Genomic DNA, 27,915 nt, shown 5'->3' with positions numbered 1-27,915 from the left:
TGGAAATGCACTATTATGTTGGTTAAGGTCTTAATAGCACATGTGATTGTTTCTATATTTCTGCTGCTTTGGAGAACAAAAGGAGTACTGCCTGAATACAAGTCTTCTCTGCAGTTACCTGTCTGTGCCATGTCACTAAAGGAGAATATCAATTCACGTAGTTGTCCTGGAAACTACCAGAAACCTTTAGACACATATTAACAGGAACACTGGGATTCATCATCAAGAATTTTTACAGTGTTCATGCAACACACCCTTTTTATGTTATAGAAACTTTGGTTTCAACAAGCTGCGTCATAAAAGGGGCCATGGAATCAGCAAAACCAGTCATATCATGACAGGCCCACCAGATTTGCAAGGTAGGGAGGGATGTTGGAGTTTTCTTAGCTTTTTATTTGAGGCCAAGATCTCAAACAGAGTTGCCTTTGCTTCAGGTCAAATGAAGTCATAATTTGGGTTGGAATAGTCCCTGTTTAAATCACTTAGGCAGGGTTTGATTTGTTGAACCAAACCCTGAAACCAATTCAGTTCACAAAAGAACATATAATTACACAGCTTTTATCCAAAAATCCCAGTAGAAAATTTTAAGTACATATAGCGAGGATTCAAAGGGAACATGAGGCTAAAATGGAAAATACATCAAAGGATATCAATAGAAATAGAAAACATTTATGAAAATCTGTTCTCAGCTTATATAGTTCATTGCACAAATTAATATACTTGATTCTCAAATAAGTTAACATGATTTCAAATACTGAATCTTTATTTTCAAAGATAGGGTGATATATCTATAACAAGGTTGATTGTAGTCATGTATCGTACTGAATTTTCCAATGCATACCATTATTTTATAGTTGCGTGACTGCCCTATTTTCACTTTTACATAGTAATTGCCTGCAGCCATACATAGATAACACAAGTTTCCAGTGAATCCAAACTCCTTTTTGTCTACTTAATGGTAGTACATTCTTTATAAAACCTACTTACCAGACTTTCTAACAAATAGACTGGTTTGAAGATCAATTCTTGTTGTATCCCCTGCCTGCCATCTGTTTTAGATATTAGTGAGTCATGAAATGTCTAAGAGCAATAATCTGTGAGAGACAGAGGAAGAGCAGAGGGTCTGGATTGTCAGAAAATGGAATAATATCCTTAGGCTAATCAAGGATTGTTAGATATATTATATAATCAAATCATGAAAGGAATAATGATTAAAATCAACAGGGAATCCAAGAAACTTGAAACTAACATACATGCTAGTTTTAGGAGAAACCTTAAAGACATAGCAGATGGGCTTTGGTTACCATTGCTATGGAGGAGTCAATGGAAGTTAGTGGAAGAAGCCATACATGTAGACTGGTTAGTTCAGCCAATTTATGCTGAGCACCAAGTATGCTGATACTATGGGGATAAAGAAGAGTGAGGCCAGTTCTTTACTCCAGGGTTTTCAGTCTTGGAGGAAAGATACCACACAACTCTCTATGCCAATGACAATAACGGGCTTCGTATGCAGCACTGCTGTGCCCTTATCTCCTGTTTGCCTAGGGCTGTATTTACTTATATGATCTTTAGTCCTCTTATCAGTCCTCTAAGGTAGATTTTATTATCGCCGATTTACAGATGAGGAAGCAATGCTTTTTTCCCTTGCATGTTACCATGCTGCCTCTCAGCACAATCTGTTCAATACCTTGCCAAAGATACAGACTGAAGTCTGCTGGGTGAAGGTCAGATCTTGACTATGCTATATGCCAGTGGAATCTTGAGGAAATTTTAAAATTTGAGCTATAGTCTTCTTATACATAAAACAGAGATAATATCAACCTTAGCTCTCAGCCTTAATGTCAACATCCTCAGAAAGGCCTCACTGACCACTCTTACTACCATCTCCTGAATCACTTAATCCCATACCGTGTTTTAATTTTGTCATAGCCTTTATCACTATCTGAAGTAATCTCATGTGTGTCTAGTATACTATTGCCTGCTATACTATTGTCTAGTATACTAATGTCAGCCTCCCCACTTGAATGTGAGTTTCATGAGGGCAGGGACCCAGGCCTATTGTATTCATCTTCTGACCCCAGAATTTGGTTCCAGGTACAGAGTAAGCATTCAATAAGTATTTTGTGAATGGGCAGTGGTCCAAACAACAATTAACAAGCATAGAAAGGAGAAAATGACAGCACTTATGTTTAATGTCCTTGTGAACCATTCCACTATGTTTCCTTAGAAAGAAAATAAGTCATTGAAAGCTTTGAACTATGTTGTTATGGTAGGTTAGATTTTTTTTTTTAACCATCCTGAAGGTTTGGAAATACTGTAAGTTGAAATTCATCATCCAGTGCATAATGGTCTATCTTTGACCTCAGCTGGGCCTCAGTAAAAGGAGCAAGTGGGCAAATACGAAGTACAGACACAGAAAATGGAATCCTTTGTTATGTGTAACTATAGGGTATGTTGAGAGCAAATGCATAACCAGAAATTACTCGAATGTTTGGTGTTCACGCTCTTCCACATGCATTAACCACAGAGTGAGTGACACGTCTTACTGTGTCTTCAAAAGGGACCCAGCTGCCACTGACCTGTTGTATGTCTTTGACATTGTGTATTTCAGGATTCTGAGAAACGAACCCCTCTTCATGTGGCCGCATTTCTGGGAGATGCAGAGATCATTGAACTCCTGATTTTGTCAGGTAAATAACCACTATATTCAAAAGTCAATTGCAAATAAAATTTAAATAACCAATTTACTAGATTGACTACTACCGTGAACCCAAGCGAAATTCCTTTGTTATGTTCATGGAAGTTTGTTTGATAAGCGATTTTATCTTTACACAAAGAAAAATGCAAGAAGTTGTTCTTATTGAAAAATGACTTATCCAGTAACATTTTTATCTTGCTTTGAAAGTCTGTTTCCTGGCTGTCTAGTCAGGCCCAGCGTTGTAGATGAATTCAGTACATTAGGATATATTTTGATTTTTTTAATTATAAAAAAGGAAATAAAACTAGTTTGAAGTCTACATGAACATACACCTATACACACTATGTATAGTGAATATATATACATACTACATAAACATGCTACATAAGCACTATGTATAGCATGTATACACTATGCTATATATGTACATGCTATATAAACACTATGTATAGCATGTATACACTATATATGCTATAATATATGCACACTGTATATATGCTATATATATATGCACACCATAGATTTATATGCCAATTAAATGTGTTTGTATATTTACATATATTTAAGTTGGGCTACAAAACAATGCTGTTATATTTATGGATACATGACTATGACTATGTAATGAAAGCATAAAAACATGGAAGGCAAGGGACCATATTGATTTCTGGATAGTGGTTACCTCTAAGTAGGCAGGTTGAGTAAAAAATGTCTTCAGGGAAGGCTATAAAAGAACTACTACAACTCTCTGTAAAATATTTTATGTTTAAAATATTGGAAGGGAGTATGGCAAACATTTAAATCTGATTTGTGTTTATACTGGTCTTTGTGATAACTGTTGTCTTTATTTTTCAATGTATTTTAAATATTTCATCAGATTTAAAAATGCCAGTGGTTTCATTTTTGGAAATCTATATGCTCAGTAGATCTCACCAAACAGGTTTCCAAAACCATTATGTGCTTTCTCCCTTGAGTGTTTACTAGACAAATCCTGGAATGAATTGAGCATGTGCAGATGTCTCACTGTAGATTATTCACAGACAGGCTGTCTTTCTTCCTCCTCCTTTATGTTTGGGAGATTAACATCTAGAGGAAGTGCCTCTGCCTACGGACTAGTCAAAAGGCCTCTAGTAAGGTTTCGCCAGTAAAGGGGAACTGTGGCATCCTAAAGTAAGCTCTGCAGAGGTAGGAGCTGAGACATGCATTCAAGCAGATGTGGTGAACGCTGTGGACAAGAAACAAGAATTGTGCTGTGATGCATAAGCAACATGGCCCTTATTTTGTTGTGTTCATGTTCTTGAGGTGGGTTTCCCCAGGAAACAAGTGTTCTGTGCCTCAAAACATGTGTGCCCCGCGCTCCTGATGGTCACATGGAGCTTAGGTTAGATTTCACATGGCATTTCTTGTGCTTTTGAGAGCAGGCCTTTCTTCCAACAAATCTAAAGATGCCCTAGGACCATGTTCCAAACAAACGTGTATTGTTTGGTGTTGGCACACACTAAGGGCCAGTGCACACCTGGCTGGTTGCCCTGGCAGTTGCAATTTGGCCCGAGGGAAATTGTAGGCAGAATCAGTGGAGGTATAAAATAAAGAACTTTGTGGTATAACATCTAATGATCCCCATCAGCTATACCCACCTCTTTTTTATTTTATTTTATTAATTTATTTATTTTTGAGACAGAGTCTTGCTCTGTAGCCCAGGCTGGAGTGCAGTGGCGTGATCTCGGCTCACTGCAACCTCTGCCTCCTGGTTTCAAGTGATTCTGCCTCAGCCTCCCAAGTAGCTGGGACCACAGGCGTGTGCCACCACGCCTGGCTAATTGTTTGTATTTTTAGTAGAGACGGGGTTTCATCATGTTAGCCAGGATAGTCTCAGTCTCCTGACCTCGTGATCTGCCTGCCTTGGCCTCCCAAAGTGCTGGGATTATAGGCATGAGCCACCATGCCCAGCCTACCCACCTCTTAAATATTGTATTAATAGACCTCTCAGAGTCTCAGAGGAATGTTTCATGAATGTACAAATTCAGAACTTTGTCTTACATGCCAACTTTGTGTTGTTGTTGTTTCTGCATCTGAAAGGGAAGATTTTAATTCTCAGCATGAAGTCAACCCAATCTCTTTCTTTCATGTATCTGGGGCCAGTGATTGTTTGACAAACATGGTTTCACATCACCTTCACATGGGCATGGAATCCACGAGCCTCTCTTCAACTCTGGCTGATTTAGTAGAACTGGGAAAAGCTGTTGCATATATATTAATCTATTCACTTGTTTGGTCTTGGAATTTTTGAGCTCTTAATGTCTTTAGCATAATTTCGGTTCAATGTGCTATGGAAAATTTCCTCCTCCCTCTCATCAAATTAGGAAGACTTAGGACATGAGGAGCATTGGGAAAGTTTTCCCTTTTTAGCAATTTTATTTACTTGTGGAAGCTGAGGCAAACTCTTGGAATTCACATGGCTTTTATTTTCCCTGAAAGGTCCTTTACTCAGTTTATATATTAAGTTCCTAATATTGCAAGAGCACGATGATTTTATCTCTGAGCTTGTATCTGGCAGCTGACCCTTTAGGGAATCCAAACTGTTTCCCAATTTAATAATGAATGAGGTGCTAATGATTCCCTTGTTGGACAAATAATTTGGCCTTGCCAGAACAGCCCATTACAGCTGTGTTCTCCATTGTTGTATTAACCTACAGATCATGGTGTAACCCAAGCTTGCTAAATTCCTGCTGGCATTATCTCCTGTTAGCCAGGTGGATGGAACCCTGAATACCTCTGAGCAGACGGGGAAGACAAGGTCTTGGGGAAGAATTCAGGCCTTGCAAATTTCACTTTCTTACAACTCCCAGTTCAAAATGTGGCTTTATTTCCCTCCTGACTCTAGTGTCTGATTGGGAACTGGCCGAATCTGGATTAAGTCAGAGAGATCAGTGAGAACCAATCAGTGGCTGAGAGTTAAGATACTGGGGTTGGGATATAGGAAGCAGAGTACACAGAAAAAGGACCACAGTAGAAATATCTTACAAAGGCTGGGTGTGATGGCTCAAGCCTGTAATCCCAGCACTTTGGGAAGCTGAGGTGGGAGGATCACTTGAGGTCAGGAGTTCAAGACCAGCCTGGTTATGAAACCTATCTCTACTAAAATTTAAAAAAGTAGCTGAACGTGGTGGTAGGTGCCTGTAATCCCAGCTACTCAGGAGGCTGAGGCAGGAGAATCGCTTGAGCCTTATAGGTGGAGGTTGCAGTGAGCTGAGATTGCACCACTGTGCTCCAGCCTGGGTGACAAAGTAAGACTCCATCTCAAAAAAAAAAAAAACAAAAAACAAAAAAAAAGATCATGCAGAGAAAACTCTGAGGACAAGTAAGGATTATAGGGTTCTGGGTTGAAAGAAGAAAACTGGAAGTACTCTCTAATACGGGAGTGTTTGTGAGGCATAACTACTAAGTAAAATTTATTAGAATTTATTTTTAAGTTTTAATTTAATTTACTTTTTTTTAAGATGGGATCTTGCTAGGTTGTTCAGACTGGTCTCGAACTCCTGGCCTCAAGTGATCCTCCCATCTTGGCCTCTTGAAGTGCTGGGATTACAGGCATGAGCCACCACATCTGGCCATAGAATTTATGCAACCCAACAAGTGGTAGTCCTGCAAAATTATTTCCTATACATTTTCAAAACGTGCTTATTACTCTCAATGCAAATTATTTCCAGGGCTGGGGGCACATCATTCTTTTTATTCCTTATGCATAACAAATATTCATCCTTTGAGGATGAATTTGATATTTTTTATCTGGTGAAAGAGGGGCGATTAAACCAGGCAATGCTGATTTTGGCCTACGAATGTGGTGCAATTATAAAGTAATAAGCCATTTTCTGATGGGTGTGCAAATTGGCCATAAAGGCAACTCCAAGGAGAGTTTGTTAAATGTTTTCAGCAATTGCCACGTTCATGGAATTATCATACCCTCTTCTAAGGTAATTGTTTTGAAGCACTCCTGTACTGTATGATTTGGTTTGTTAAAAAAAAATCAATAGCAAGTTGATTTCATTATATTATAATCATATTTTTATAACCTTTCATGTTTACTTCAACAATTAAAAGCCAAACTTTGGATAAGTTAAGCTTAGGAAGAAATTATTCTCTTTGGCTTGTGAGATTTTTCAGTCACACTCAGTCCACCCTTATCACACCACTTCTGTTTTCTTTATTCTACTTCTTCCTAGACGACATGGCTTACAGAACAGAAATATTGCCTCTGGAAAAGATGCCCAGAGTTTACTTTACCCCTGATCTCTATGAAAATAAAATTAAGAGGTAATAGGGATAAGGTGAAGAACATCCTTAGTTTGTAATTACAGATCATGTCTGATGGATTGGGCCTTTGTTTCTAAAGAATCAGTATACCCTAGCGCTTATTTTCATGTTTAAGCTTTAACATGTCCTTGGGTAAAAAAGCATTTGCCTTTAAATCATTAGACATGCAGACTGTGTCCTTCGGTGCACAGTGGTGCCTGACAGGCAGGTAAATAATGTGAAGCTTCCTTTAGAAAAAAATCAGCTATAAATATTCAATTCATAGCCAAAACCATCTGACATCTCCCTCTGACATGTAAACAAGACTCTTGAACGTGTTCAGAGGAAGAGGATGAGGAAGCCGGCAGCAAGAAATGACACTGATGAAATGCTTCTTGGGTCTCCATTCAGATAACTCCGCTTTTGTTATAATAATTTTTGTTATGGGGGAAAGGAGGTTTTCCTGGCAGCTGCCTATTCAACCGCCATGAGAAGGAGAAGTGGAGGAATGGAGGACTTAATCATTGACTGAAAGAAGCCATTGCCTACATTTCTAATCACCTTGAAATTTCTCAAGGGACTCTGAAGCGACACGCTAACAATGCTAGTGTCGTTACAGTCCAGGTGTGTGTCACCGTATGAGGTTCAGCCTGCGTGGTATCATTTTTCTCCTTGAGAGATTTTTAATATTGAAAGCCAAATTTGGATCTGCATAAAACTAAAAATTTTCAGAATGCAGTATAATAATAATAATGATAAAAGGATATAAATATAAATAAGAAAAATAACGGAAAAATGGGAGAAATATATAAAGAATATGAACAAGTAATTCTCAGAAAATGAATTACAAATGGCTAGTAATCAAACATATTAGAAGATGTCTAACCTTATTGTTAGACCAGAAACTAAAAAAAAAGATGCTCTTTTTAAAATCAGATTTGTATGTATGTATGTATGTATGTATGTATGTATTTGAGACAGAGTCTTGCTCTGTTGCCCAGGCTGGAGCGCAGTGGTGTGATCCCGGCTCACTGCAACTTCCACCTCCCAGGTTCAAGCGATTCTTCTGCCTCAGCCTTTTGAGTAGCTGGGATTACAGGCGTGTGCCACCACGCCAGGCTAATTTTTGTATCTTTAGTAGAGACAGGGTTTCACCAGTTGACCAGGTTGGTCTCGAACTCCTGACCTCAGGTGTTCCATCCACCTCAGCCTCCCAAAAGTGCTGGGATTATAGGCATGAGCCACCACGCTCGGCCTATTTATTTTTAAAGCGGCTTTATTGAAGTATAATTGAAATAAAATAAGCTGCGTATATTTACTATCTACAACTTGATGAGTTTGGACATATGCAAATACCCGTGAAATTATCACCACAATCAAGGTAATAGACATCTCTGTCACCTCCAAAAGTTTCCTTGTGCCCCTTTGTTCTTGTTATTTTGGAGTTTTTTGGGAAGTGTGTGTGGTAAGAACACTTAACATGAGATCTATCCTCTTAACAAATGTTTAAGTGCATGATACAGTATTATTGACTCAGATTTGCAATATTTAAAATGTCTGACTGGGCCTGGTGGCTCACACCTGTAATCTCAGCACATTAGGAGGCTGAAGTAGGAGGATCACTTGAGGGCAGAAGTTTGAGACCAGCCTGGGAAACAAAGAAAGACCTCATCTCTACAAAAAAAATTTAAAAAATTAGCTGGGCATGGTGGTATGTGCCTGCAGTCGTAGCTACTCTGGAGGCTGAGGCAGGAGGATTGCTTGAGCCCAGGAGTCTTAAGGCTGCAGTGAGCTATGATAATGCCACTACACTCCAGCCTGAGTGGCAGAGTGAGACTCTGTCTCTAAAAAATTTAAAAAAATATATTTTAATGTCTGATAATATCAAGTGTTGATGAGGATGTGGGGAAACTAAGCAATCTCATACATTCCGAGGGTGTAAACTGGCACACTTTAGAGGCTTTACATGACCTTTTGAAACCGAAAGTGTGTATTATCTATGACACATAAAGTCCATTTTAAATTATTTATCCTAGACAAATACTTGCACCCAAGGCAGGCAGATCACCTGAGGTCAGGAGTTCAAGACTACCCCGGCCAAAATGGCAAAACCCTGTCTGTACTAAAAAATTAAAAAATTAGTGGGGCATGGTGGCAAGTACCTGTAATCCCACCTACCTGGGAGGCTGAGGTGGGAGAATCGCTTGAACTGGGGAGGCGGAGGTTGCAGTGAGCCGAGATCGCACCACTGCACTCCAGCCTGGGTGACAGAGCAAGACTATTTCACACACACAAAAGCAGCTTAGTTCCCCCTCCTCCATTATTTTCATTGAGAAACATAAAACTTCAAATGCACTAGCTTTCTTAAAAATATTTTGTAGAAAATATTTCAAACATACAGAAAACTATGGAGAATAATATAGTGAATATCCCTATACCTTCCACTAAGTTTTAAGAACTCTTAATATTTTGCCATATTTGTATTATATATATTTATGTGTATATATATATATGATATATATATTTAAGGAAATAAAACATTGAAAACACAGTTGCAGCTGTATGGGTACTCTTACTTCATTCTTTTCACATCCCTCTTTCCCTAGATGCAACCACTATCCAGAATTAGTATTTATACTCCTTAGCCATATTTTAAACTTTTGTGTCTATGCATCCATAAACAACATATAGACATACAACTGGTGTTATGCCATAGGTATAATTCTGCAGCTTGATTTGTTCATTCGGTGTTATGATTTTAAAAGTACATCTGTTTACATATACAGAACGTCAGTCTGCTCCTTTCCATGACAGTGTAGAATTCCATTGTACAGATGTACCACAATGTCTTTATCCATTTTCCTCTTAATTGACATTTAGGATTCCAATTTCTTGTTGTCATCAACATGTTGCAGTGAACATTCATGTACCTGTATGAGAGTTTCTCTAGGGTATATGATTGGGGTGGAATTGCTAGGTGGTTGGGCATGCATGTCATCAGCTTTACTAGGTAATGCCACATTGTGTCCAAAAGGAGGTTGTACCAATTCATACTCTTCCCAACTGTATGTTAAGTTTCCCTGTTGCTCCATACCCTTGCTAAATCTTGGCCTTGTCGCATTTTATTATTTTTACCAATTTAATGGATGTGAAATGGTATGCTAATGCTGCTTTCATTTGCTTCTCCCTAACGAATTTTGAGAAGTACCTTTCCATATGTGTCTTCACATTTGGGTTTCTTCTTGCAATCATTTTTTGAATTTACAAAAAATTTAAAGCACAAAATTTCCTCTGCCAAAGACCATAATAAAAATAATTCCAGCTCTCTAGGACGCATAAGGTCTGAGAGATGTTTGTGACATGGGTGCCAAAGAAACAGCCCCAAAATAAGAAATAAATGTGCACTCAGCTTACTAGACAGAAACACAGTGTGGTCAAATATACCACACAATGTGGTCATAAATATATTTATTTATGATGCAAGAAAAGTCCTGACCAAAAGGCAGGTAATTTTAAAAGGTTGGAATCCAGAGTGTTGGAAGATCTGAAGGGTTAAATGCTGTGTTTCTAAACCAGAAAGGTAGACTTTGTGACTATCACCTGACACTGTGTTGAAACTAATATTTAGAAGAAGAAATCTAAACTTTGGTTTTGGTAGTGGTAATTTTGTTTTAAAATTAACCAATTTTGCTGTTCTTAATCACATCTGGATTTTCTTCTCCCTAGCATTCTCTAGCACTTGAGTTCTCTTGCTCTTAAAAATACATGTCTTAAAAAGACATGTATTTGTACAGTCTTTAGGTGATGGTTGTGTTCTTAAATTTCCTATTTGACTTCTTCCTTTGTAGGGCAAGGATCATGCCTTTCACTTCCTTTGAAAATCTGAATCATAGATTTAGAGGTGAATGAGACATTAGAGGTGATTTGGAAATAAGAACAGCTGATGTTTTTCTAGTGCCTTGCAATTTACAAAGCACTTTCCTATTCACTTAATTCTCCTTAGCACCTGGTGAAATGGGTAGAGAAGTGTTAATACTGTTGTTGTTAGCCTCATTGTGCAGATTAGTGACTCTTGGTCATTGGGCCAGCAGGTGCTGAAATCAGAACTTAATCTACATCTCCGACCATGAATCCCACTGTCCTTCCAAAACCGCATTCATTTCATGCCAGAGCATTTAGCCCACAGCTTCCTGTTACTGAGGCCAGAGATGCCTATTGATTTTTGCACACCCAAACTGATTTTACTGTGGGCCTTACTGACGTAAGGAGTTTGAACTCCTTCAGGCAAGCTGGTGTTAGTGGAATTAGGATTTAAATAATTTTAACCTGGATAAATTAAGCAACAATTCATCAGTGGCTCTCAACCTTGACAGCATAGTGTGATAACCCTTGTACCTGACCCCATCTGAAACCAGTGACATCAAAATGGAGGTTGGAGGGGAGGCATTCTAGCTGTCTTTTAGGGATTATGTTCTTGTTTTCTACGATTAATGCTGTTGATGGCATTTGTTCTTCTTCAGTTAAAGAAAAGAATAGTATAAGTTCTTTGATTTTTATTTACTTTTAGCCAGTGCCTTAAACTAAACTTGTAACTCACGTTTATGCATGAAAGTCCACTGCCTTTTAAAAAAGTTTCTATTTTCCAGCTATCAGCTGGCCTTAGCCTCTTGGAGATTAGTCAGCTTCTGCTTCCCCTTGACTTACTTTCTCAGCCCTTGTCCTGAGGGGCCACCTCTGTGTTTCCTTTTCTCTGCCTTACTTTCTAGTTTCTTTGATTTGTTTCTCCATTCTCTGTCCTCAGGAGCTTCCTTCCTCATCATCCTAAGGCTAGAATTGACTTATTGCTTCTTCAAAGATGTCATACATATTTTCTCCTCCTCCCTTTTTGTAGCCCTTTTATAAAACATCCCAAGTCTGACCAGAAGACTAGTCAAAACCCTGAACCCCCTAAAAGGAAGCTTATATCAGATATCTTTGCTGTTCAGACATAGACTTGGTGGGCTGGTGCTCATGGAGAATGGCAAGGGTGTCATGGAAGGTGGGTGAACTCTGCTTCCTGTGAATTCATTTGCAGGGAGCTTCTGTTCCATGATGATGGCATGACTTCATAGAGCTGAGCATGGGCACTCATAATTCTGAGTGTGAGCTGGTTTTGGCTCATGCTTGAGCCTGTCTGCCTACCCCATAGTTTGAGAAAGTAGTGAGCAATTTATAGGCCTGATATCATATCTATCCAAAAGCCTCATGGAAACTGGCTTCTTTTTTACCAACATATCTGGCTAGTCCCAGATTTTTAGATAAAGCAGATTTCTGCTGGTCCCCTCAGCCTTGATCAAATCTTGTCAGAACATGACTAATACAAAGAAAAGAAGAGGTGGTAGTTATGTCAGGCAAATGTGAGCAAGATACAGTATTTGACTTAACGTCAGCAGGGCTTCCCTTGACTCCATTATGCCTCTAACTTGTGCTATTTGGTTGCAGGAGCTCGTGTAAATGCCAAGGACAACATGTGGCTGACTCCACTGCACCGGGCTGTTGCTTCCAGAAGCGAAGTGAGTGATTACCAAATTTAATCTAATACCTACTGTGCCTAGAAAAATTCTTGCTAGTGAATTAAGAATCCTTACTGGTAAGCAAAAGGCTTTTACCTCTAATGTAAGAGGGTTACCCAAAATGAACAGCTGTTTGTTTGAGCATCTCCTGCATGCCAGACATAGTGCTGAGTGGGGCTGGGGAGTGTCTGGGGTAGTTCAACACGGACAGCATGATCCTGAATTTCAGTGAAGTCTCAGCCTGGGGAGGAGGCAAAGCAGAAAGCAGATCAGTATAATATCATCATTGACTTGCAGGAGAAAGCAACTAACTGCCTGCTTGAATAGAGGAAATCTTCCAAGAAGAGATGTCAGTTAGGCTGGTCCTTAAAGAATGAGTAAGGACTTAGCAGGCCAGGAGAAGGAGGGAGGGCTGAGGCAAGGAAGTGAGTGAATGGGGGCCTCAGTGAGGTGTAACTGGAACTCAGGTTGTAGTAGAAGGTAAGTCTGATAATGGAGGTTGGGCCAGATGGCAGAGGGCTTGGAATCCTTTGAGCAATGGAGAATGGTTATAGCAGGGGAGTGATATGCTCAGATCTGTGTTTCAGAGAACCTTTGTGGTGGCAGCGTGTGAATGGGCTGAGGGGGAGGGGTCTCAAGGAGGAGGGCCAATAAGACCAAATGCGGTCTGAAGCAGCTGGAATGAGGGCATAAAACTGAGTCCATGATTTGAGAGCTCATTAGAGGTCAACCTGGCAGGATTTAGTACCCAGTAGGGGTGAGGTGGGAAAGAAGCTGGTAGGTAAATGGTGATGCTGTTAACAGAAGAGGCACAGAGCAGGGGAGTAGGGGCCAGGAGGCTGGTGGGTTCTGTTTGAGAACGCTGAGTTCAGCAAACATGTCCTTGGAGTGGGAGTTCCATGAGGGCAGGGATCTGGGCTTTGTTCCTGGATGTATCCCAAGCCTCGTACATTCTAGGCACTCAAGAAATAATTTGTTGTTGAATGCTGGAAATTTGGGTGAAGATGACTAATAGATTATCTATTATTATTTATACAAGTCTAGCACTCAGGGACAGGGAGAATGATCACCAAACCATGGTAAATGCATCAGGTAGCTCAGGGGAAGTATAAAGGATGAGAAGACCAATGTGAAGGTGGGGGTGGCAGGGAACCCTGGTGAATGTCAGCCTTGAAGCCTGGTCAGAGGAGATGCCCACCATCCAGGGATACAAGAGGTTCTAACCTTCTATGTACTTGGTGCTGGATGACTGACCTCCATAGCTGAGTTTACCAAATGCAGCTTCTCCTCTGCTGCTGGAGAAGGTGATGTTCTCCAGGTACACCTAGGAGCAAAAGGTCTTGCTGAGAATGAATATACAGAAGATGCAGGTGTCTTTGGCCATTGTTGGTGTTAGCTTTTCCTCTTTGGCAACTATCTAGAAATTTCAAAATATACTTGGTAGGTGACAGCTTAGTAGTCATCGTTTTTCTTGCTGCGCTTTGTGATATGAGTAGTTTTTAAAAGGGGTTGACTGTGTTCTCTTTCCAAATATCCTGCATGGAATGAGAGAGGTAAATAATCCTAAATTACCTGGCTCAGACCCTGGAGAATTCAGAATCTTCTCATGGTCCCACATTTTATTTCTGTTTTGTTTGGGAAAATGAGTGTAGTGAGCTGACTGAGTGGGTATGACCAGCTTCATGAGACCAGCCCCTTCATAGAGGAGTATTTCCTGGCCTTTTAAGACCACTTGGTCTTTAGTAAATTTAGTAAATTTAAGTGTCTCTTTAAAAATATATATGGATTTGTTTCCTCTTTAACAAGAACCAGGTCTTTTTAGTTGGGAAAATAATTCAATATGCACCTCCTATATGCCAGGCACCTTTTCTTTGTAGCTGATGGAGCTACAAAGAAAACTAAGACCCATGGTCTCTGCTCTTAGGAAGTATGTAATCTAATGGAAAAGAAAGACACAAAAAAGATGATTTCATTGCTCTGTGACCTTTCCCAAGTGATCTCTGCCTTTGTTAGCTCAACTAGCTTCAAAGACTTCAATCCTCAAAACATCCATTTTCCATCAACAACCAGTCTGCGTTCTGTAAGTATCTTTAGTGTGTTTGAATCCTGTCAGCCTAGATGGACTGACCTTCCTATCTGAGAAAGGCATTTGTTGCTTCTCCAAGTAACCAACTGCCTCTGTAGGTTTGCAGGGAGGAAAAAAAGAATCCCTTGCCAGGTAGGAATTAAATGCAAACAAATCCTGAATTGTAAATAATTAGGTAATATATGAACTCATGATGTCTTCAGATTAGTATCTTGTCACAGCAAGTTGGACAGTTTCTTATGAAAATTGGAGTCTAGGCTGGGCGCAGTGGCTCATGCCTGTAATCCCAGCTATTTGGGAGGACAAGGTGGGTGGATCATGAGGTCAGGAGTTCAAGACCAGCCTGACCAACATGGAGAAACCTAGTCTTTGCTAAAAATACAAAATTAGCTGGGAGTGGTGGTGCATGCCTGTAATCCCAGCTACTCGGGAGGCTGAGGCAGGAGAATCACTTGAACCTGGGAGGCGGAGGTTGTGGTGAGCCGAGTTCACACCATTGCACTCCAGCCTGGACAAAAAGAGTGAAACTCCATCTCAAAAAAAAAAAAAAAAAAAAGGGAAAAGAAAAGAAAATTGGAGTCTTTGTAACCATTGTGAGAGCTGACGGTGGAGAAGACACCTTAACTCCAAGCACATTGCTGTCCTGTGGAAGTCCTAAATTCAGATTTCCTTCTTCTTTGGAATTTAGTTCTATTGCCATTATTTTATGCCTTTCCTAACTAATAGTTGGGGAAAAGAAAGCAGATTTGAGGGGAAGAAAAGAGAAGGTTTGGACTGGTATTTTGGAGTTTAACTGTTAGCACTTATCAAGATGGATATATGGTTTCAGCTGAGAGCTGGTACATGTCTATTCCTTAGATTGGTAAGCACTGATACTACATGGCCATGTGTTTAAAACCATTTCTTCATTGAAAAGTTTGTAAACTCTATACTGTCTGTCCTCAAAGCCTATTTGCTTGTAAAATATAGGTAACTGATCTCTCAGGGTTCAGGGTTCAACCAGGGAAGCAGAACCACCATGAGAGATAGAGTAAGATATTTATTATAGGAATTAGATCTTACACAAGTGTGTAGGGCTGCTGTGGTCTATGTAAGGCTGTCACCTTGAATTCTGTGAGGCCCTGAAGTCACTGTAGGTCAGCAGACTCCACAGTGGAAAAACTGGATGTAAAATGGGGGAAAACAAGGACAAACTGGAACTGAGGTCCGTCTAACACTGCCTCCAACATCATGGACATGGGTGACTTGCAGAAGGAGTTGTGCATGCACCTGGCCCAAGAATTGGAGAAACTGAAGGAGATGTGGCAGGATCTGAAGCAGCATCAAGCCAGGCACTACCCCTTGCCAATATGGTGATCCAGCCAGTTAGTGACATCGTGTGCAAGCTGCAACACTACTTGGTGCCCAACAACATACCAGTCAGGCTGCAGTTTCACTTATGCCTTCCAAAACTCATCAGATATCTCTTGTGGCCAACCCTAAAGGGAGTACTACAGGGAAAGGAATTCTGGGAAATGAAGTTCAACTCGGCTAACTTAGGACAATACAAAACTACCATATAAATTGTTGTTCTATTTGAATTAAAAAGATCTTCTAGCTCCTTGAAATTTGTGCCATGTCTATTGCTTGCCATTGTATTTCTAGCATCTTGCCTAGTTAGAAAAGAATTGTTTTTTTGAGTTATTCATTAAAGACTGGGTTTTCAGTTTAAGCTATAATAATTTTCTGTGTACAACTGGTAAGATAGAACTGGTATACACCATATCAGAATGCTGATGGTAATAATCGTTTATGCATGCAGGGCGAACAGAGTTGAAGCATGTTTATGGGAATGTGTACATTAAAAGCCAACTAAACCACTGAAACCTGCAAAATCAAGGCTAGTTTCACAATTGCATATAACACAGATATCAGTGTAAGTCAAAATTTTGGAGTCTTCTTTTCATCCAGGCAAGATTTATGTTCAGATTTCTGTGTCTGGAAAAATAAGGTGCATTGCTAAGTTCATTTCCTGATATGTTATAGCAATAAGGGTGCCAGATCATAATATTGATTAAACATGAATCCAAGCCTGACACTATGTCTTCCATAGACAAGAAAGTAAATCAAGACATAATCACACCCCTTGAAAATCTCCCAAAATATAACTGAGCTCTAGAGATAAATCTTGAAGACTTATTTGATGCTGACCAGGCTGTCTTGTGTGTTCCCTTCTAGACCCAATCCCACGACCCTTTCCTACCCCCGACCTGCTCCCCACGTCTGGCACATTGGGGATTCCCAGGTTGGAAACAGCTTAGAGCCCAACAGCACTGTCTTCTTATTGGCTCCCTAAGGGCTTCTCTGAACTCATTCTCCTTTTTTTTTTTTTTTCTGTGTACTCCCTAGGCTGTGAAGAAATGAAGAGAGGCCCTTACTAAAATATTAGAGAAACATCTTTTACAGTGCCAGCTAACAAAGATAAGCAAGATTTGGGGCTGCCAGTGGGAATATTCTGAAGTGTTCTTGTGAAGCCTATTTCATATTATTTCCTGTGTTCAGCTTATTCTTGCTTTTCTTTCTTGGAAAAGAGCAACTTTCCCCAAGGGGAAAGGAATGAAATGTACACAAACCCAGAAAGTCTAACACACATTTATGGAAGCACACTTGGTGGAAGGCATTGTTAAGTGTGCTACAGGGGGCCTAAAGGGTGTACAAAGTGTGGCTTTTAGTTTTAGTATACAGTATTTGGGGAGATAACCAGATATGCAGGCTGCTGTGGCCTATGTGCAGACGTGGCTGGCCCGTCCCAGGTGCCCTTTCTGCTATAACTAGTTGAGAGGAGTATCAGAGGAGACCTGCTGAACTTTTCACTTCTCAATTCTAGAGACTCTTTTGGTTAGAAAGGTTAACAATGGTTGTATCTTGTCTTTAGAGTGTAGGAGTGAGGACATTGTGTCTATGTACGTGTTGTAGTTATGAGCATTTATTAAGTACTTACTGTCTGCTAGGCAGTATGCTAAGGACTTTCTGTATATTATTCTCTTTTAACCTCTGATCCACCCTTCAAGATGGATGCTATTGGCAATACTAATTTAGGAAATGTAATCTCAGAAAGTTAGTAGGGAGCCAACGAAGTCGATGTCACAGCCAGAAAGTGGAGGAAAGTGTGACTAGAGAAGCTGCCTACTTAACCACCATTCTGTGCTGCTTTCTTCAGTTCCCATTAGCACCCTTACGGAGCCTGTTCTAGCCAATAAAGCACATCTATTTTTGGCTTCTGTGCAGACAGAAGACCCAACTGGTATACAAATCTTTCCCAGAGCTGAGCAGGATAAGCATTTTATTTTATAGTCGAAATTTAAAAAACTTACGTTCTACCCTTTCCTCTAAAAAACATGATCATTATTGTGGGCTTAATGCTAGTAGACAGGAGAATTGGAAACATTATATGGAAGAGTAGAATGTTATTGCTTTCTTTAAATTATCTTCATGATTATAAAAAGTTGTTCGTGTATGGAACATAGGTCATACCTGGAATAGGAAGAAAGTAAGCATTTTATGATCTATTAGAATGTAGACGAGTGGTGCCCAGCTTTAGTGCATTTAAATTATCTGGGGTGTTTGTTGAAACTGTCTGTTCTAAAACCTCACCCCTAGTATTCTGAATGAAGCCTATGGTTAGGCCCAGAAATTTGCCTTTTCAAAGGAAGATTCTGATACATGTCGTCTACAAGTCACACTTTGAGACCTGAGATTAAACACTGGTCATACTTTAGTGCCTGCCTTTCCTAATGGTTAAAGTTAGCACTTCTTAAATAGTTCGTTTAGAATTCTTTCATATCCCAAAGTCTCCAGCGAACTGCTTTTGCACTCCTAGTTCTTAGAATAATTGTGCTGTAGTAATAGTTAAAATAATGGGTGAGTCTTTTTGGTGCTTGGTATTTTGGTACGTTTAGAGGAACAATACCATTAATTAAGCAAATTGGTTGGACATCAATTTATACAATTCTTACAGAATATGAAATTGCTACAATTGACATAAGATAAAAGCCTCAAATGATTATAGTAATATAGCAAAAGCCTTCAGGACTTAAGTGCAGCCTTAGGGACATCAGCCCACAGTAATGTACTGTTAACACTTACAGATTATTACTTACAGACTTTGCTGATGATTACAGCAATATATTTGTTCTACCCAAAGTTACTGAATATATACTATGTGCAAAGCACCTGCCAGGCTTTGTGGAGAGTACAGACAGTTGTATAACATTTAGACCCTTATCTAAAGCAACTTGTAATTTATAAAACTTGACATTGCTTATGGCTGCAGGGACTATGTGTAGTCATAAACAGTTACTTTTCCATGAGTAATTTATGACCACTGAAATGCAATGCACATTTGAGAGTAAAGAAACAAATATTAAGGATGATAGTTTCTAAGACACATGCCTCCTATTCTCATCTTTTCCATGTGCCACAGTGTATGTTTCTACTTCTTATTTCAAGGTTGAAGTGGCCTTTTGTTAAATAAAAAGAGTCGTAAAAAGTAGAAATTGACTGACTGCAAATGTCATGTCCAGTTACCTCCCATATGATATCCCATGACAGCCCCTCCTTTCTATTATTTCTGCATCTTGTATAGGATGGCCTGCTACAGGATGTCATCCAACAAGGCCTACAGTCCTAAAACAGAATGTTAACTGGGCTGATGCCTCCATTTGGGGGAAATACCAGAATCTTCACAGGTGTTTGTTCATTAAGAAAGAAAGAAAGGGCCAGGCGCGGTGGCTCACGCCTGTAACCCCAGCACTTTGGGAGGCTGAGGCAGGTGGATCACTTGAGGTCAGGAGTTCAAGACCAGCCTGGCCAACATGGTGAAACCTTATCTCTACTAAAAATACAAAAAAATTAGCTGGACGTGGTGGCACATGCCTATAACCCAGTTACTCAGGAGGCTGAGGCAGGAGAATCACTTGCACCTGGGAGGCAGAAGTCGCAGTGAGCTAGGTTGGCACCACTGTACTCCAGCCTGGGCGAAAAAGCGAGACTCTGTCTCAAAACAAACAAACAAACAAACAAACACAGGCTTTGAAGGAGCGTGATGATTCACAGTGTGCCTGCACACTGGAGCTGGCCTGTGAGCTTTTATCTTATCTGTTGTGAAAAGAATAGGTGGTCAGAAACTTTTAGAGCAATTTGATAATTTCATGCCCATTAACTTTAACAATAAAATAATTACATTTATAGTTTTTATCTTGTTTTTATTTCATTTTATTATTCTACTGATTTTTAATTGTATTTTATAAAAGTATTGGCTCAAAAGTGATAGATTTGAAATAACTTTTTAAAAAACTAGTTCTTTACCACAGATAGTTTGAAAAGCACTGTTAAAGAAGCTTTTCTTGCTGGAGTAAAGACTTAAATGTAAAACTCAAAGCTATAAAAACTCTAGAATAAAATCTAGGCAGCACCATTCAGGACAAAGGCATGGGCAAAGATTTCATGATGAAAACACCAAAAGCAATTGCAACAAAAGCAAAAATTGACAAATGAGATCTAATTAAACTAAAGAGCTTCTGAACAGCAAAAGAAACTGTCATCAAAGTGAACAGGCAACCTACAGAATGGGGGAAAATTTTTGCAGTCTGTCTATCTGACAAAGGTCTAATATCCAGAGTCTAAAAGGAACTTTAACAAATTTACCAAGAAATAAACAACCCCATTAAAAAGTGGGCAAAGTACGTGAACAGACACTTCTCAAAAGAAGACATTCATGTAGCCAACAAACATGAAAAAAAGCTCGACATCACTGATCAGTAGAGAAATGCAAATCGAAACCACAGTGAGATACCATCTCACACCAGTCAGTATGGAGATTATTAGAAAGTCAAGAAACGAGATGCTGGTGAGGTTGCAGAGAAAAGGAAAGCTTTTGCACTGTTGGTAGGAATAAATTAGTTCAACCATTGTGGAAGACAGTGTGGCGATTTCTTAAAGATCTAGAAGCAGAAATAGCATTTGACCCAGCAATCCAATTATAAATCATTCTATTATAAAGATACATGCACATTTATGTTCATTGCAGCACTATTCACAATAGCAAAGACGTAGAATCAACTCACATGTCCATCAGTGATAGACTGGATAAAGAAAATGTGGTACATATACACCATGGAATACTATGCAGCCATAAAAAGAAACAATATCATATCCTTTCCAGGGACACAAATGGTGCTGGAAGCCATTATCCTCAGCAAACTCACACAGGAACAGAAAACCAAACACTGCACGTCCTCACTTACAAGTGGGAGCTGAACGATGAGAACAGAGGGACACATGAGAAGGAATGACACACAATGGGGCCTGCCAGTGGGGAGAAGGGAGGGAGACCACCAGGAAGAATAGCTAACAGATGCTGGGCTTAATACCTAGGTAATGGGTTGATCTGTGCAGCAACCCACCATGGCACATGTTTACCTATATAACCTGCATATTCTGCACATGTACCCCGGAACTTAAAAGTTGGAAAAAAAAAACAAAAACCTTTAACAGAAAAAAAGAATATTTTCTTGATTCAGAAAGTGTTCAGCTTCCCTCCTCCCCACATTAGTTTCTTTTTTACCATGTATATTTCTGCCAGAGTGAGCTCCTGGGTATTAATTTTTAGCCAATATGTGATACAGGAGAAGGCAGACTTCTTTAATTTAAAAAAATTAATTCCCTAAATAGCCATCAAATTACTCCCTTGTAAAACCAAGTTAAAGAGCTTCCAAGCTTAAAACTTTTAAAAGAGAAATGCAGTTTTAAAAAAGGTAATTATCTGTTTTTAATCAAAGTTTTGTTTTTGCCAAAATATTATATTAAATTTCTATTATATGTATTAAGCCAGTGTAGCAGACTAAAACTTTAGGATTTAAAAATGTAAATAACTAAATAGAATTAACTGTTGAATCTATTTATGTCAGGATGCTTGACTGAGACTACTCACCAAGTAAGCCTAGTAGAAAATGGCCTGTTAGAAAATGCATGAGCCCGTAAGTCAGCCAGGCTGACAGGTCATTGCCCTGGACTTCCGTCATCTTACCTATAAAATAAAGCTGCCTATGAAATGAAGGGGTTAGCCCAGATGAACCCTAGGGCCTTCTCCATTTCTAATATTCCGTACATCTGTGAATTTCATTCCATAATAATTTTAAACTACTGTATTTTTTTTTTGAGACAGGGTCTTGCTCTGTTGCCCAGGCTGGAGTGCAGTGTCGTGATCACAGCTCACTGTGAACTGCTGAGCTCAAGTGATCCTCCCACCTCAGCCTCCTGAGTAGCTAGGACTTAGAGGTCTGCAACACCACTCCTGGTTGGTGCAAAAGTAATTGTGGTTTTTGCCATTAAAAGTAATGCAATTATTTTTGCACCTGTATATATGTTTGTTGGTTTTTGTTTTTTTTTAGACAGGGTTTTGTTATGTTGCCCATGCTTGGCTTCTGTGTTTTTAAGAGCTGCATGGATGACTCCATTGCATACCATAGTTGAAAGTCATAGACCAACAGGCTAGGGAGCTGACTGGGCCAATAGAAGAAAAAACATGGGAGGTCCAATGTAGGTGAAGGAACTCAACAATGGCAAAAGAAGTGACACATTCTAACATGGAAAAGATTGGGAAAAGATGGAAACAACTCATAGCTTTAAGTTGAGATGGTAACAGAGATGTTACTTTCCATCTTGACTACTTGTTGATCACACGAGGCTGAGGGTTAAGATGTTGGCAGAGAGAACCAAAGATTTATAAACTGACCCAAGAAGGTCTGAGGCCTTTTTGTCTATGGATATTTTACCCTGGCATGCACACTCGCACGCAGTGTTCTCATTTGGCCTAAGAGTGCCTTCTACATTGTAAGGACATCATCATATACTTAGAAGGTTTATTTGATTTTAGAGTTGTACCAGGGCTCTTGGCTTGACAAAGAAAGGTAAAGTGATTCTGTCTTCATCTATGCCACTCTTTTGATCTTTATCAGATATTACCTGGCTTGTCTGGAGCCAGCCTGTAAGGTCAGGTGGCCTTTGTCTCCATAGTTCCAGGGTTTGGTGAAGCATCTTACGGCACTAAGTATTGATTGAACGTCTGTCAGTGACCTCTGCAAACTCTGCTTTTGTTGTAGGAAGCAGTACAGGTTTTGATTAAGCACTCAGCTGATGTCAATGCAAGGGACAAGAACTGGCAGACCCCTCTTCATGTGGCAGCAGCCAACAAGGCTGTCAAATGTGCAGAAGTGATCATTCCCCTGCTGAGCAGTGTCAATGTCTCCGACCGAGGGGGGCGCACAGCCTTGCACCATGCGGCTTTGAACGGCCACGTGGAGGTGGGTATTTTTATCATTCAGAATTGGAACGCTCCCTCCAGGCACTTTCAGCCACAAGTGGAAACTGATCTTCTTGCTGAGATTTTAAAGAATGTGATGAAAACATTTGTACACCAAACCTTCAGCATCTATATCATTCTCAACTTTAGAGCCACAATGAATTGAAAAAGTAGGCTGTCACTTCAGTCTTTTCCTCTGACACACATGACACAGTTCCTGCTCTGACATCATATTTCTACTTTGTCAGAACTCCAGATCTCTGACCTGCCTTTAGATTTCATGTTAATTTGGCTCAGATCACCTGCAGGCAGTGAGGAGGCCTCACCATTACAGAATGTATGCTTGATTTCCTTGTTGGTTATCTTTCAGATGGTCAATTTACTCTTGGCCAAAGGGGCAAATATCAATGCATTTGACAAGAAGGACCGGCGTGCTCTGCACTGGGCAGCATACATGGGTAAGGATTCCATGCATGGAAAGCAAAGTACAGATAACCTTAACTAAATAAGCCACGGGTCTCTTGTTGACCATGTAGGTTTTCTCCATTCTGACTTCTTTTCAAGTTTGGGTTGCAATTGAATGAAGATTTGGTACATTTTACTGGCATGCATAGTGTGCTCTAGTAGGGCAGTTGCTTTGTCAGATATTTATTTATCCTACAAAGAAGAGGAGGAATGAATCATGGCTTGGGCCTCTTTGAATGTGCTTCAGTCTGGATTGGAAAGCTGCACAGATTGTGCTTATTTTAACTTGTCATGGCAGTAAAATAAGGTGTTTTAAAAAGAAAGAGCACTGGCTAGGAAAGCAAGGACACAAATTCCATTGGTCTTTTTAAATTTATAAATATTTTTGAAAGAAACAAGAAGAAAGGAAGAAAAGACAAACCTCTGGCTATTTTATAGGTGAAGGGCACCAGAAGTACTGAGGATTATCCTGATAGTCCACTGACAACCAAACTGAAGCCTGCAGCCCTCATTTCTGCCCGCTTGGGAGAGGTCACATTTCTATGTTTTTCCTTTTCACTTTTGTTGGCAAATCCCACTGACAAATGATAGATCTCACAGTTTATTCCAAGTGTAGACTTGTGGGAAATGAAGAACTAAGATATTTCCTTTGTGTTTCTAATTGGAGAACATCCTGCTATTAGAAAAATAGGATTCTATCAGCACCAAGTTGTAAACAACCTGAATACCCATCCCCAGGAGACTGTTTTGGTAAATTCTGGAAGATCCACACAAGGGGACCCTTTGCAGTAACTACAGTGATGAGTCCATGAGTGTTTATTAACACAGATTCTGTGATATGTTAAGTGAAAGCATATTATAAAGCAGTATAAATAAAATAATTCTCATTTTCATTTAAAAATCTGTGCAATAACAAACCTGGAAAATATTATATGCTAAAATTTTAATTGATTGTCTCTGGGTATTTATGATTGTGGATGATTTTGGTTTTCTTTTAATACCTTTTTGCCTTTCTGAATCCTTTGTAACAAACATATGTGCCTTTTATCATCGCTTTAAAAATTAACATTAATTATAGGGAGAAAGAATAGGTTGGGGCAGGGATGAAATAAAGTATGTGGCTAAAGATGGGTCTGAATGAATCCCTGTGCTTAAAAAAACAGAATCTTAAACTTTTACAAGCGTTAGCATGTTTTTTAAAAAAAGTTGACATGGATTTTCGAGTTGGCTGAAGCATATGAAATGACTAGGTGGCACCTGCAGGACTGGAGCCTGTGACTGCGGGAGACAGCTGTGTAGGTCGAACACACACTAAGCTAGTGTGGATAGGACTCAAAGAGTGCGAAGTTTCAAGCTTGTTCTCTGCTGATGTATACACAGTTAAAGCATTTGGATAAATGACTCTAAAGAAATCAAGTCATTGTTTTGTGTGCTATCAGGATACAAATAGGAATAATAGGCAAAACCAGGGCAAATAGCTTAAGACAGCACCACTAATAATTGAAAAAAAATTTTCTATATACAAGTCTTGGGGAGAAAATAGTCAAATTTTAATAAAACAAGCCAATACCTCCCCCGACTCCAACACACACACGGAGTCCTGGAGTCAGTACTTGTCTTCTACCCTTCAATTTTCAGCCGCATTTAGAGCAGTGATCCTGAAGCACTGAACAGTCTTCAGTGCTGAAAGAAAGGTCAAATATGCTTTTTTCTTTGTTTGTTTATTTATTTATTTTTTGATACAGGGTCTTGCTCTGTTGCCCAGGCAGGAGTGCAGTGGTGCTATGTCGGCTCACTGCAGCCTCTGCCTCCCAGGTTCAAACGATTCTCGTGCCTCAGCCTCCTGAACAGCTGGGACTACAGGCGTGTGCCACCACACCCAACTAAGTTTTTAGTAAAGATGGGGTTTTAGTAGAGTATTCTTAGTAGAGACAGGATTTCACCATGTTGTGCAGGCTTATTCTATATATGGTGAATTATGGAACAGAGTAAAATATTGTAGAAAAGAATGCTAACAGGAGCTAAAACTAGAAGGGTTTTCTGTTTGGCCTCTAATTCATGAGGATACTTTTAAGTTGAGCCATATGAAATTGCCATTTTTGTGGGTCCAAATACAGTTAAGCAGCAGTAATTTTGTATGATTAAACAGTAATCTATGGTCATTTTCATTATTTTTTTTCTTTTATCAGTTTTTCCTAACTGAATTGTCATTGTTAAACTTTTCAGTGAGGAATGGCAATTGTTTTCAAAAGCATTGCTTTCATTTTAACACAACATTTTTTAAGGCTCTCTACTGATATCTTGGCAAAACCTCACCATTATTCATTAGCATGGTAACAGGCATCACCTAGATCTCCTTGAAGAGAAGGCTCATATGAGTCATCTTTTTTCTTCCCACAGCATTTACATTATGCCTGACTATAGGAGGTACTCAATAAATATTTGTTGAATAGCTGCCATGAATATTTTCCAGTTTTTACAAATAACTCAGCAAAATACTGGTGGCAATAAAAGCTAATGGTGATAATTTAGGTGAAATGAATCAGCAAATTGTCCTATAAAGGTTAACGATGTTTTCTGCTGCTTTGTTTGTAAAGGCCACCTGGATGTTGTGGCATTGCTCATTAACCATGGCGCAGAAGTGACCTGTAAGGATAAGAAGGGTTATACCCCTCTGCATGCTGCGGCCTCCAATGGACAGATCAATGTTGTCAAGCATCTCCTGAACCTGGGGGTGGAGGTGAGCTATAATGAATGCATCACTGCATGGCCTGTGTATTTGTGAGATTTCTGTTATTCTAAAGTTAAATCCTGTTTGCACTTTAATTCAGGGGCAGGGGAGTTGTTTTCTAGCATCCTGTCTTTTTAAGATTTTGTGGGCAACTGGTAAAGGGCAGTGGGGGCATACACTAAGCAGAGGAAAACTGGAAACTGAATAACTTTCTATATCAACATAGATAAATATATAGACATATAGATTCTATGTAATATTTATTAACCAGTTGTTTTTAAAGACTGGCCAAGGTTCTGCATCCCACCTTCCAAATGTAGCCTTCTAAGTCATGACTTACAGCAGAAATGAATGAATAAATGGCAGAGACAAACATCAGCAATGTCTGTTCTTGAGCTGGAGAAGTCGGACTGCTACATTCTCCTTCTGCTGGTAGAACAGGAGCAGTGATGAGGCTGGAACATCCTGTCCCCCAGGAAAGGAAAACCAAGTTGCTATACAACCATAATGATGAAACCAGGCACCCAGGGCAGGTCTCAGAAAGCAATAGGGGGCCATGGACGAAACACACCTCCTGACGGCACCACTGCTCTGCTACTAAAATGGAACCTGGTGAGGTGTCAGGCTCCAGAGCAAAACAGATATTAGGTTCTGACCTGCCTTCTGTGTTTAGGCTCCACAGCCACCTCTCCTGCCATCTCCGCAGCCACTACCTGCTATCCACTACCATTTCTTGAGGTTTGCTGTGCCCCAACCCTAGAGTGTGGGACTCTTTTTGTTCTCTTCTGATTTACTTCTCTTTTGGTGTTTTGAAAGCAGCTTTGCCCTTCACCTTTTATCCCTTTGTTAGCTGAAAAATACCTCTCCCCAGGATGAAACTTCTCTCTCTCCAGTTCGTTTTTTGCCACATTGACGTTTTGCTGATCTTTACCATGGGGTGACAAGCATTCCCAAGATGACCACACTGGGGCAAGAGTAAGCTCTGAACAATTATATTGACGGATGGCTATTTCCTTTCTCTAGCCACAGCAATTATGCTTTTTGTGGAAAATGGAGTAAACTGGCTCCAATGACTTGAATCACCCTGTGTTGGACTCTTTTGCAGATTGATGAAATCAATGTCTATGGAAATACAGCGCTTCACATCGCCTGCTACAATGGACAGGATGCTGTGGTTAACGAGTTGATTGACTACGGTGCTAACGTGAACCAGCCAAACAATAATGGGTTCACCCCTTTGCATTTTGCTGCTGCCTCCACTCATGGTGCTTTGTGTCTTGAATTGTTAGTAAACAACGGGGCAGATGTTAACATTCAGGTATGACACTCTTGGTCTCTGTGTTGAATGCCTTTGCATTGAGCTTCTATTTGAGCAAAATCAACTGCTGCAAATGATACCATGTTTTAGTGAGTTGGAACCCTGAGCACTTTGACTCACACAGCCTTGTCCTGGATTTGGAGGCCATAAAAAAAGTTGTGTGGAAGCTGAGGTGGGTGGATCATGAGGTCAGGGGTTCAAGACCAACCTGGCGAAGATGGTGGAAACACCATCTCTACTAAAAATACAAAAATTAGCCAGGCGTGGTGGCGGGTGCCTGTAATCTCAGCTACTCGGGAGGCTGAAGCAGAGAATTGTTTGAACCCAGGAGGCGGAGGTTGCAGTGAGCTGAGATTGTGCCACTGCACTCTAACCTGGGCAACAGAGCAAGACTCCATCTCAAAAAAAAAAACAAAAAAACAGGTTGTGTTATT

At 39.8% G+C, this 27,915-nt stretch overlaps 1 protein-coding gene across 6 annotated transcripts in view; it reads left to right on the top strand.

Annotated features, from left to right (window-relative positions):
- LOC105468161 (ankyrin repeat domain 44) overlaps nt 1-27,915 on the top strand; it is a 325,806-nt gene that overhangs the window by 162,838 nt on the left and 135,053 nt on the right. For all 6 annotated transcript variants that reach the window (XM_071073123.1, XM_011718206.3, XM_011718203.3 and 3 more), the window contains exons 3-8: nt 2,612-2,690; nt 12,470-12,540; nt 22,768-22,968; nt 23,338-23,425; nt 26,030-26,172; nt 27,269-27,481. In XM_071073123.1, coding sequence (XP_070929224.1) covers nt 2,612-2,690; nt 12,470-12,540; nt 22,768-22,968; nt 23,338-23,425; nt 26,030-26,172; nt 27,269-27,481 — 795 coding nt within the window. The remainder of the gene's footprint in view (nt 1-2,611; nt 2,691-12,469; nt 12,541-22,767; nt 22,969-23,337; nt 23,426-26,029; nt 26,173-27,268; nt 27,482-27,915) is intronic.

This window comes from Macaca nemestrina, chromosome 11, assembly GCF_043159975.1.
Source record: "Macaca nemestrina isolate mMacNem1 chromosome 11, mMacNem.hap1, whole genome shotgun sequence".
NCBI classification, from domain to species: Eukaryota; Metazoa; Chordata; class Mammalia; order Primates; family Cercopithecidae; genus Macaca; species Macaca nemestrina.
The sequence above is the reverse complement of the archived record's forward strand: the minus strand, read 5'-3'. Positions and strand labels throughout refer to the sequence as shown.